Source organism: Telmatherina bonti, assembly GCF_933228915.1.
Source record: "Telmatherina bonti genome assembly, chromosome: 21".
NCBI lineage: Eukaryota > Metazoa > Chordata > Actinopteri > Atheriniformes > Telmatherinidae > Telmatherina > Telmatherina bonti.
The window spans coordinates 17,545,779-17,557,413 of NC_136630.1; the positions used below are offsets into that span (position 1 = coordinate 17,545,779).

At 42.3% G+C, this 11,635-nt stretch overlaps 2 protein-coding genes across 2 annotated transcripts in view; one reads left to right on the plus strand and one right to left on the minus strand.

The window, feature by feature from the left end:
- LOC306771396 (integrin alpha-M-like) overlaps positions 1 to 3,094 on the plus strand; it is a gene marked incomplete at both ends in the record, with an annotated part of 61,860 nt that extends 58,766 nt beyond the window's left edge. Inside the window, 5 exons of the mRNA XM_079260563.1 lie at positions 1,409 to 1,489; positions 1,582 to 1,692; positions 2,510 to 2,623; positions 2,704 to 2,814; positions 2,996 to 3,094. Of these exons, the coding sequence (XP_079116689.1) occupies positions 1,409 to 1,489; positions 1,582 to 1,692; positions 2,510 to 2,623; positions 2,704 to 2,814; positions 2,996 to 3,094 (516 nt within the window). The remainder of the gene's footprint in view (positions 1 to 1,408; positions 1,490 to 1,581; positions 1,693 to 2,509; positions 2,624 to 2,703; positions 2,815 to 2,995) is intronic.
- A 1,584-nt stretch (positions 3,095 to 4,678) lies between these two features.
- LOC306771397 (serine protease 27-like) lies at positions 4,679 to 11,426 on the minus strand (the record flags this gene model as incomplete). The annotated part of the gene is made up of 6 exons (XM_079260564.1): positions 4,679 to 4,945; positions 5,024 to 5,175; positions 5,278 to 5,546; positions 10,954 to 11,116; positions 11,258 to 11,278; positions 11,372 to 11,426. 6 exons carry the CDS (start codon positions 11,424 to 11,426, stop codon positions 4,679 to 4,681), a joined length of 927 nt encoding a protein of 308 aa, XP_079116690.1.
- Positions 11,427 to 11,635: the final 209 nt, after the last annotated feature.

An 11,635-nucleotide genomic window follows, 5' to 3' on the forward strand; every position in this document is an offset into this window, starting at 1 on the left:
CTGCTAGCCAATCCCAGCTCTGAAGAAGAGCATTCAATACAAAGAGCTGCTCTTTTAGAATATAGCATTGAACAATATAATATGTGCTGAACATACTGAAATTTTACAAACAAGTTGATTACAGTTAATTGTGTCAACACATGTACCCTGCATAACAGCACACAAAAACTTTGTTTGCCTCAATCCAGATGTTTTGTGGGTTGTCTTATGCCCCAATTACGTTACAATGCTAAGACAATAAAACAGAGTTTTGTTGCTTTCTGGCCTCTCTTTGCAAAGTTAAATGGTTTCGGGTGGATAAAACCTCAAAAAAAAAAAAACAGCCTCCAGAGTGAAATTTGTGGTTATGTAAACTCGATTGAAGTGTTTGGATAAAGGTGATGTCTTTCACGTCATCTTGTACTTGCGCATTTAAACCTGTTTAACCCACAAAAAGAACAATAACAATGGCGGACTTCCGTGTCATGTTTGTGCAGCTGCTTGTTCTTAATTCATTTGATCTGGTGAAGCAAAACCTGTTTGAACATTCGTGTCGTCAGCAAAAATGCATCGGTTACATGTGCCAGATAACTAGCAGTTAGCATTCTGTTGTGTTTATGAAGAGGAAGTGCCCACTTGATTCATGTGCAATACACTAATTGTGGTCCTATTTTTGTTTTCCCTTGCACTGAGATAGTTGTTATTCCACTGTTGTGTAAATGCTTTATAAAAAATAAAAAAAAAAGAAAATAGGTAAAGGAAAAGGTTATTGCATGGGAAAGTGATGTAAACAGGGCCTGAGTCAGCCTTCAACATCAGGCCAGCGTTAGCACACCATATTCAAACCAGTTCACAGATAGGCGAGTCCAGGCATTAGACCACTACCTACAATAATTATACAGAAATACCTAGGATTATATTTGGTAGGTTTTATAGTTTAATGCTCAGTATGCCTCATAATGCATACCACACTATAAGATCAGAAGAGAGCAATCTTGTGTGATCTGTATTTTGTCATTATTTTTATGTCTGTTCTTGCCTTTAAAAAAACCAAAAAGCTTTGCAGTGCAGCATTTTTCCCCAGTATGCTTATTTGTTTTAAATGTAGGAGAAAATATATCGTCCTGCCTAATTCCTCCTAGTCTTCTCACCTCGCCTGCGACCGTATACGTCATATCCTAAAAAATATGTTTAAAACAAAAGTGGCAACCACCATAAGAAACAAATGTAGTCACCATATTTGATTTTTAAAGTAATTAGACATTTTCACATCTCAATAACCATCATGTTAAGTTAAACGGAGCAATAACAACATATTAACAGCAACATGTGCTGATAGTCGGAGTTCCTTTTACAAAAGGCTCAAATGTATCTTAGAAATGACCGCATGAGGTAAAATGACCAAGTATAAAAACAACTTTATTCTCAGATTTCAGACTGCCAAAGAGGCAAAGATGAAGAACCTGTTGTCACTGATGTTATTGCTCAGATAAAGAAAAATAAATTAGTGGTAAGTATGTTTTATAATCTGCCTGTTTTTATGCAAGAAATGCACATTACTGTATGCTTCACTGCAGCTTTTTGTGCTTATGTCCAACACAGAATTGCTCTGTTGCCACATGCAGAGTGTTTAAGTGCAGCAGGTTCATGGGAAGGCTGGATAGTAAGACGTATCCAATCTCTGCCAACCTCAGTTCAGCATGGATAGAGCAGGTAAATGTGTACAGATGTAATTGGTCTTGATTACAGAATCATACAGTGTTTATGAAGTTAACAACAGTGACAATCTAATTATCATACCAATTTATTTATAAAGCACTTAAAAAAACACCTATGAGGATGACCAAAGTACTGCAAATCATAATTAAATCCATACATACATACACAGACATACCAAAGTTTAAAGCATAAGAAAAAAAAACACACATACAGTATCAATAATGATCCAAGAATAAGAAATGGAAATAAAAGGCTACATAAAACCTTAAACATATCACACTATGGCTGAACGACCAGAGAGTAAAACTTGAGTTTTTAAAGGATATTTAAACATAGAAAGCTTGTATTTTTCTAATATGAAATGTTAAATTTTACTGTTTTGGATTTCAAACTGGATGCCGGTGAAGGGAAGCTAAAATTAGTACAATATTCCCTTTTCTGCTACTATGAATTAAACAACTAGCTGTGTCATTTTGTATAAGCTGTAGACAAGAAGCTGAGCTATAGAAAAAGAAGTACATTGCAATGGTCAAATCAAGACCTTAAACCAGCATGTGGCACTGTTTTATAGTTATATTTGGAGAAAACCAGTTTGGGAAAACTGTGTCAATTTAAAAAAAGAAATAGCAGGACCTGACCATCAGGTTTTAGACTTGGGTCCTGTTTTATTTATATAACCATCAAGTTCTTATTAGCATCCACAGAGATTAGGTTGATGCAGTGGGTGCCGTCCTGTTGAGCATGAAAAACATGATTTCAGTTTTAATTTCTGATTAAAACTCTCATTCAGATGTGGTTTTTTTTCTCTCAGATTGGACTTCCATCTGCCAAATTCCTCTTAACCAGCACAGCCAGTCTGGAGTATGACAGGGACCAGTACATCTTCTTCTCAACAGCAACTAACAACAACCCACCTGTTCACAAAGTGATTCTGACTCTTTCTTTTAGATCTATCATAATTATTCAACTTGAAATTAATCACAATTCTGTGTCCTCACCTTCCAGATTGAGACGGAGGTAGAAGTGTATCCTGTACCAAATTTCACCAAAGAGATTGTTGGAGGTTGTCTGGGAGGGTTGGCTTTACTAGCCTTACTCACCGCTGGTCTGTATAAGGTGAGATGCTTAAGTAATATTCTTTTCAGCAATAATAGAAATGGCAAAACACTATTAATACATGTTCTCTTTTTATTTTAAAATCCATTCTGTTGTCTTTTTTTTATCCTTCTTGGTTTTTTCATGTAGATACCACACTGATCCAGGATAACAGTGCTTTTTCTCTCTTTTTCTTTTATAGGCTGGATTTTTTAAAAGCAAATACAAAGAAATGATTAATGAAAATGGAGATGAAGCAACAAATGTAGAAGCTGTTGAAGATGCGCCCACGGGACAATAAAAATCTTAACTAATGTCTCAGAAACACACACAAGCTGTTTCTGACATCCAGTACCACAATTTATCATATTTGTCTGTTTTGCAGCTACCACCAAGAAAAACCTAGCAATTTGACCATTTCTGGAAGTTTTTATGTCAGATGGCAAAAAATAGTTTAACATTTAAAAAAAAAAGAAAAAAAAAAAAAAAAAAAAAAACTGAAAACACCGTTTTACTGTAACCCACTTGGATAGTGGATAACAGTAAAAAAAAAAAAAAAGGGGGGGGAGGGGGACAAATCACTTATGATTAAACAGCCTTAGTGATTTGATTCACAGTTTTTTTTTCTTTAGAAATAGAGATTTTGCAGGTAAGGCATTGCAGAGCTCTGTTATTGCATTGTACACATCCCGACTGAGTGAACAACAGGAAAGAAAAGAGCTCGGTGAAAAGAACTGGGTTTTTTTATTTATAAACTGCACTCTTGGAGTTGTAAAATATGTGCACGGAATAACGAGCGGCTGAAGTCAAACCAGTCATTATTCTGTTTTGCTGTGCGCACAGATTCCTGGTACTGTAGAACAACAATGATCCAGTGTGCTTTTTTTATTTTTTTTTTTTTATTACTGTTTATGTCATTTTTTTATTGTAAAATTTTCTTGCTGGATGTGAAACATGATCTGAAGGAAACTTTTAATTTTGTTCTTCAAAAGCTGTTCTTAAACACCACAGTTTTTTAAATGCACGCTCAAAACAAAGAGCAAGCTCCATAAACTGAACGAACAGATCCAGGCTGTACAATCAGCTCCACAAGGTGGGATTTTTGTTGGCAGAAAAGACAAAACAGGCTTTGTTATGGTTGGGGAATTTAATGAGCTTTTTGACTGCAATGACTTGCTTTCTGAACTGAGCTCATTGTGTGTCAACATTTTAATTTGTTATATGCTTTTAAATTTCTCCAAAGATTGTGTGTCAATTTAAGCAGATATGTTCTGTCTAATAAGTTGCACAGTGGTTTTCATCTCATACACTATTGTAAAACCTCTGAGACACAATGCGATGTGCTTGAAGTGGCTTATGTGCGCAAAACTTTTATAAAATTGTTTTAAACATGAAATAGTTTTAAGAATCAATTGGGATATGTATTGCTGAGCTAACTGTTCTGAATATTAATAAAATTGACATTTCCATTAAACTGGACTGATATTTGGTTAAAAATAACAAGAAAAACATTTCATGTCATATAATCTTTTACTGTATAAAGACAAAAAGCTGTTAGTAAGAGAAAAATTGAAAATAAGGTTATTTTTCATTTCAAAAGATTCACCAGAGCACATTTTGAAAGACACTTCTAAGAAAAGATTTCCATTTCTCATCACAAAAAAGGTTTTTAAAAACCTCTCATGAAGATTTCCTTCAGTTTGAAATGACGGGTTTATTAGAGTCAGAAAGATTTTAGTGATAAACTACTTCAATTACTTACTTAACAGATGAAAAACAGATATATTAGGTTCAGAGTACAGTGAAAGAAAAGAATAAATGCATTAATAACTGGGTAATGTCCAATTTTACTGCATTTTTCTTTTTTTTTTTTTTTTTAAGGAGTTTAATTTGTAGTTCTGGGTCTTGCTGTTCTTGAAGATGGCAGATCTGAACACGTGTAGCTGCTGTCAAGATCCTCACCACTGGAGGTGAACTGGACAAAGCCTGGCTTGTCAGAGCTAATATGGGAGCTGATCCAGGACTGATAACGGGACACTCTGGTGTAGACTCCTGGCAGACTGGGCTGTGCACAGCCAAAACCAAAACTCACAATTCCTGACTGCACCCAGACAGAGCCCTGCTTACTCATCATCGGCCCTCCTGAGTCCTCCTGAAATGAAAGAAAAGAGTGTGGAAATGTAAAAGCTGTGCTCACCATTATAATGACAAATAGAACAAAGCAGTTTACCTGACATGCGTCTTTGCCTCCTGCCAGAACGCCAGCGCAGATCATATTGTCTGTGATTGTGATTTTATTGACTGCATACAGACAGTTACACTGTCTGTTTCCTATGACTGGTACCTTCACTTCCTGAAGAGTTTGAGGCCACGGTAGGAACACTTAGGGGGGAAAAGGTACATAAAAACAGACATTAAAGACAATTCACATATAAACATGCCAAAAATGGAATATATTCATTCTAAGTTTAACCCTAAACCGACCTCCTTCTTTGATTTGACCCCAGCCAGTGACCCAGCTTTCAGTGCCATTGATGAACACACTGCTACTTGCTGCGAGACACACAGGTCTTATGTAGTCGGTGAACTCAGTAGGTGAGGATAGTTGGAGTAGAGCGATGTCATTGTTGTAAACATTGTTGTCATAGTCTGGGTGTATAACGACTGTGGCAACACTTCTTGACTGTTCGTTGGGATTTTCACCCTGAAGGTTCTGACGACCAAGATAAACCTGCCATATTTCTGCAGTAGTTCTGGGAAAAAGACAAAACTCTTTAGCTTAATACAGCAAATTTATCCAGCACCATTTCAGTAAGTTTCCTTAGACTGAGCAAGGTCAACCAACAGAGCTTGCAGAATCTTTCATTTTATTCATCTCCACATCCTGAGCCAACAGAAAGCCAACTTCGTCTTTCCTTTTTAACAAAGATTATCCCCCCCTTTGGTTTTGCTTAAAGGTACAGTGTGTAACTTATTTGGCTTTTGATTAGCAAAAATCAAAAACTACTTTCATAAATACATACGTTACCAAAGTCAAATCACAACCTAAATGAAAGCGTTCTCTTAGCTAGTTGCTTAAAAACACATTGGTGGCGACACACCAAGCACTGAAAGGGAAACAAAATTGTTGGGTTTAGCTGTAAATCCCTGTGTGTTGCTGTTGGGGAGGGGGATTATTTAACTTGCCATTTTCCATTTAAATGGAGGACCATCTATACTCTGTCCCACAAGAGGAAGAAAAAATTGTCAAGAATAGAGAAGGAAATAATAATAGTTTACTAGATGGAGACAGTGCATGTGGGAGAGGGACTTCAAGACCTACACAGTAGTTGTTGCTTTCTGCTGGACAGGTAAATTCATTTAATCTAAAAGTGAAGTTTATTTTGGTGTTCTGTCAGAAACAGGGCAGTGAGTTCAGCAACTACTTTATCCTCTAGTTTGTGTCAAATAATTTACTTATTATAATAACTTAATAACAATAATAACTCATTATAATAATAACTAGAAATTTACTTGTTATATGAAAACGCAGAGATGCTAATTTGTTAGTTAGCCTACAGTGGAAAAGCTTTGCTGCAACGGTTTCAGTTGCTGTTACTCTTCACAGGACTCATCAGCAGACAACTGCGTGCTTCTTTCAACAGTATTTTCTGAGTTTGTCTTTGTGTTTCATAATCTATGTCAGTTGATTCAACAAGAGAAGGGAAGCTTGATGTCTTCCCTCTAGTCACACCATTTCACAAGATAAATTAGCCTGGTGCCAAATGCATTAAGGGCTTGCTTATAGCTTATTGGCATAAATAACAAAACAGAATTATGTATCATTCTGTCTAGGTGTTATCATTACCTGAAAAAATTTGGACATTTTCACAACTGTGACTTTCTGTGGATTTGTTAGTGGTAATACGGCGCTTAAACAGCAAGGCAATAGAGACCACTACTCTGTCGTTTGCATTTAGTTAGCGCACCACTAGATAAGAGTAATTCTCACGCGCTGGGCTTTAAAGGAAAAAAATAATAAAGACGATACATGCATGGGCCAAAATGTAAAAATTTGAGTTCAAAGCATGTAGAATGTCAATGGTTTCAGTTTTTAACATAGCCTATAATAATTGCTGTTTTAGACCGATGTGCTGTGGCTGTCGCCATCCGGGTGGACAACCGACTGCGGGAGAGGGACCGGGAACGGAGATCCCAATCTAGTGACAAGCAGGAGTATTCCTCTGGAGCAGTACCATCCTTCCCTCACACAGCCACTCCCACAGAGGAGCCTATGCAGCTGGGAAGAGCGCACGTTTCCCCGGAGGAGCGGCAGAGGAGAAGGACCTCGGGTGACTGTTACTACTGTGGACTACCTGGACATCGTATTTCTTTCTGTCCCAACCGATCAAAAGACCAGGGTCGTCAGCAGCAGTGGGGATACTGACGACCACATCCTCTGAGGTACTTCCCCACACTAAAACTCTCATCCCAGCAGTCCTGTTCAGCGATAATGTCCCCCATTCTGTTGATGCCTTGGTTGACTCTGGTGCAGAGGCCAATTTTTTGGATAGATCCTTAGCTAGCTCGCTACATATTGGCTTGAAGACCCTCTCATTCCCCATATCTGCGCAGGCCCTGGATGGCAGTCTTCTTTACACAATCACACTGCAATCCCTTCCTATAAAGATGATTGTTTCGGGTAATCATCAAGAACTTATCTCTTTTTACATTGTTGACTCACCCAAATCCCCTCTGGTTTTAGGCCACCCTTGGCTGGCTCAGCACAACCCCCACCTGGACTGGCAGAGTGGGAGGATTATTAACTGGAGTTCCTTCTGTCATGCCACCTGCCTTCATTCAGCTGTTCCTGCTACCCTTGTTTCCAGCCGCCAACCTGTTCCCCTTGACCTGTCCACCGTTCCCCCAGTCTATCATGACTTAAGGGAGGTCTTTAGCAAGGACAATGCCTCAGCTCTTCCCCCACATAGACCTTATGACTGTTCCATTGATCTGCTCCCGGGGGCGCCATTACCCACCAGCCGTCTATATAACATCTCCCGACCAGAGACTGAGGCTATGGAGAAATATATCTCAGATTCTCTCGCTGCAGGACTAATCAGGCCCTCTTCATCACCCGTAGGGGCTGGATTTTTCTTCGTCTCGAAGAAGGATGGTTCACTCAGGCCTTGTATAGATTATCGTGGCTTAAACGCTATCACTGTGAAGAATAAGTACCCTTTACCTCTGCTTGACTCTGTATTCAACTCCCTTCATGGCGCCACAATCTTCACTAAATTGAACCTCCGCAACGCATATCATTTGGTGAGAATAAAGGAAGGTGATGAATGGAAGACTGCTTTCAGAACCCCTCTCGGCCACTTCGAATATCTGGTCATGCCTTTTGGGTTGTGTAACGCTCCTGCAGTATTTCAGACCATGGTTAACGACGTGCTGAGAGACCTTATTAACCGTTTTGTGTTTGTTTATTTGGATGACATCCTCATTTTCTCCCAGACTCACTCGGAACATGAGCAACATGTCAAACAGGTACTTCAGAGACTGTTGGAAAACCGCTTATTTGTAAAGGCAGAAAAGTGTGACTTTCATAGAGATACCATCTCATTTCTGGGCTATATCTTTGAGCGTGGACAGGTCAGAGCTGACCCTGATAAGATCAAGGCTGTTGTGGAGTGGCCGACTCCTACCTCTGTAAAACAACTGCAGCGCTTTCTGGGTTTTGCAAACTTTTATCGACGCTTTATCCGCAACTTCAGCCGTACAGCTCTCCCCCTAACACGTCTCACTTCCCCATCAGTTCCCTTTTTCTGGTCAGACGCAGCAGCCCAAGCTTTCAACAAGCTTAAGGAACTGTTCACCTCAGCTCCAGTTCTTCTGAACCTGAACCGCCAATTTGTAGTGGAGGTGGATGCCTCGGACACCGGGGTAGGAGCCATGTTGTCCCAGAGATCTCCTGAGACCCAGAAATTACACCCCTGTGCCTACTTTTCCCGACGTCTTACCCCTGCGGAACGCAATTATCATGTTGGGGACCGAGAACTCCTTGCCATCAAACTGGCTCTAGAACACTGGCGGCACTGGCTGGAAGGATCCAGAGTTCCATTCCTCATTTGGACAGATCACAGAAACCTGGAGTATTTGCAGTCGGCTAAACAATTGAATCCCCGCCAAGCCCGTTGGTCTCTATTTTTCAACCGGTTCCATTTCACACTGTCGTACAGACCAGGCTCCAAGAACCAGAAACCCGACTCACTGTCCCGTCAGTTTGCCCCCGAAGCCACCACCTCCGTGGTGGAAACCATCCTGCCAGCCTCCTGCATCGTGGCTGCGGTCTCATGGGAGGTCGAAAACCAAGTCATAGCAGATCAGCAACATCAGCCTGACCCGGGTACTGGTCCCCCGGATCGACTGTTTGTCCCCGACACCGCCCGATCCCTGGTCCTCCAGTGGGGTCACTCCTCCCGTTTGGCTTGTCATCCTGGTTCCTCACGCACTCTCTCCCTTATCAGACGCAGGTTTTGGTGGCCTACCATGGAGAGGGATGCGCAACAGTTCGTGGCTGCCTGCACCACTTGTGCTAGGAGTAAGGCATTGCATCGACCCCCGGCTGGACTTCTACGTCCTCTGCCTGTCCCTAGCAGACCCTGGTCGCACATTGCAGTGGATTTTGTTACCGGCCTACCTGTTTCCAAAGGTAAAGACACCATCCTGACTATTGTGGACCGTTTTTCCAAGGCTGTGCATTTCGTCGCTCTCCCCAAACTTCCCTCGGCCAAGGAGACTGCCGACCTGTTGGTGCACCATGTCTTCCGACTCCATGGATTGCCCACTGACATAGTATCTGACCGAGGACCCCAGTTCACTTCACAGGTGTGGAAAGCCTTTTGTCTATCCATCGGTGCCACGGTCAGTTTGTCCTCCGGTTTCCACCCCCAGACTAACGGTCAAGCCGAGAGAGCAAACCAGGACCTGGAGACCGTCCTTCGTTGTGTGGCTGAATCCAACCCGTCATCATGGAGCGACCATCTGGACTGGGTTGAGTACTCACACAACTCCCTCACATCCTCAGCTTCTGGTTTATCTCCTTTTGAATGCTCTCTTGGGTACCAGCCGCCCCTGTTCCCTGTCCAAGAGGTTGAAGTAGCTGTTCCATCGGTTCAGCACCACATCCGCCGTTGTCGTCGGGCCTGGAGGACGGCTCGGACTGCTCTGCTTCGGGCTGGGGAACGGAGTCGACGCCAGGCCGATCGCCATCGCACAACTGGGCCCAGATACGCTCCTGGTCAGAAGGTCTGGTTGTCTTCGAAGAACATTCCCTTGCGAACTGACGCCAAGAAGTTGGCTCCCCGCTACCTGGGACCTTTTGAAGTCCAGCGGGTCATCAATCCCACGGTGGTTCGCCTGCAGCTCCCCCGATCTATGCGGATTCATCCCTCCTTCCATGTCTCCCAGTTGAAGCCTGTGTCTTCCAGTCCTCTGGTCCCTCCTTCCAGGCCCCCTCCTCCCGCCCGGCCTGTGGCTGGTCGCCCGGCGTACACCATCCGACGTCTTCTGGATGTGCGCCGTCGCGGCCGGGGCTTCCAGTTTCTGGTTGACTGGGAGGGTTATGGCCCTGAGGAGCGGGCCTGGATCCCCCGCTCTTTCATCCTTGATCCTTCCCTGGTCAGGGATTTCCGTCGGGCCCATCCCGAGAAGTTCCGGTCGCCGGGTGGCTCCCGTTGAGGGGGGGTACTGTGGTGATTCCTGTTCCCTGGTGGGCGTGGTCAGCTGGGAACTGGAGGCACAGCTGATCCACATTTCAGCAATCAACGCACCACCTATTTAAGACCAGCTCTGCCTGCTATCCAGCGCCAGATTGTTGATTGCCCTGCGGTAAAACAGCTCTCGGCCTCAGCTTACGTTGCTTGTGCTTGACCTTGATTTGTAACCTGTCCTGTCTTCCTCCTGCCAGAGAAAGCCTGCCTGCCTGCTCGTTCGCTTGCTCCCCTGCCTGCCTGCCTCCTGATGCTCGCCAGTCTGCCAGTCTCTGAAAGTTCCGCTGGAAGAATTCACAGGAATCTGTGGGAAATCAATAAACCTCTCTCTGTACTCAGACAGTGTCCGCTCTTTGGATCCTACTAGCCCCTCACCCACAACATGTGCAGAGTTCTGTTTTCTTACCCGTAGAGGCAGTGAGCAGCAGTCATCACCCACTCTCTGTTGATTAGGGATCCACCACAAAAATGGCTGCCAGATCTCTGAAGACTGACCTGCCATGGCCAACTTCCAGGAGCAGCATCTTCACCATCAACTATTATGGTTTTAAGCAGTGTGGTCCCACACACTGCAACAGAAAAAAGGTTCAACAATGGTAAAAAGAACATATTAAACAAATATTAAAGTGAAGAGGTGATTTTAAAATCACTTCTTTCAAAATTCCAAAATAAATTAAGCCAGAAAAATATCAATTTAACCATACACCTACCTTCTAACTGTGCTTTTGATTCTGGTCAAGACAAAATTAATCACTGTGATTAACTGCTTAAATTAATTTGTTAAAGATGTCATCAGCTTATATATAACCTACAGAGTGACATACCTGCAGACAGAAGGCTCACAAGAGTCAGTAGGTGTATCAGTTTTCTCAAAGCCATTGAATCCTGTGTGTCACTCCTCATACCAGTCGCCTGCCTTTATATATGTGTGCTCCTCCCAAAAGACACTTGTCAAACAGCTGTGTTGTTTTTCACCTTGCATTTTATGAAAAGATGAAATAATAAATTGATCTTTTACCAAAAAAACACCTCATGACTTTGTCAGTCATACGCTTCATGATGCTGGTATGATATGTTGGGCAGCCTAT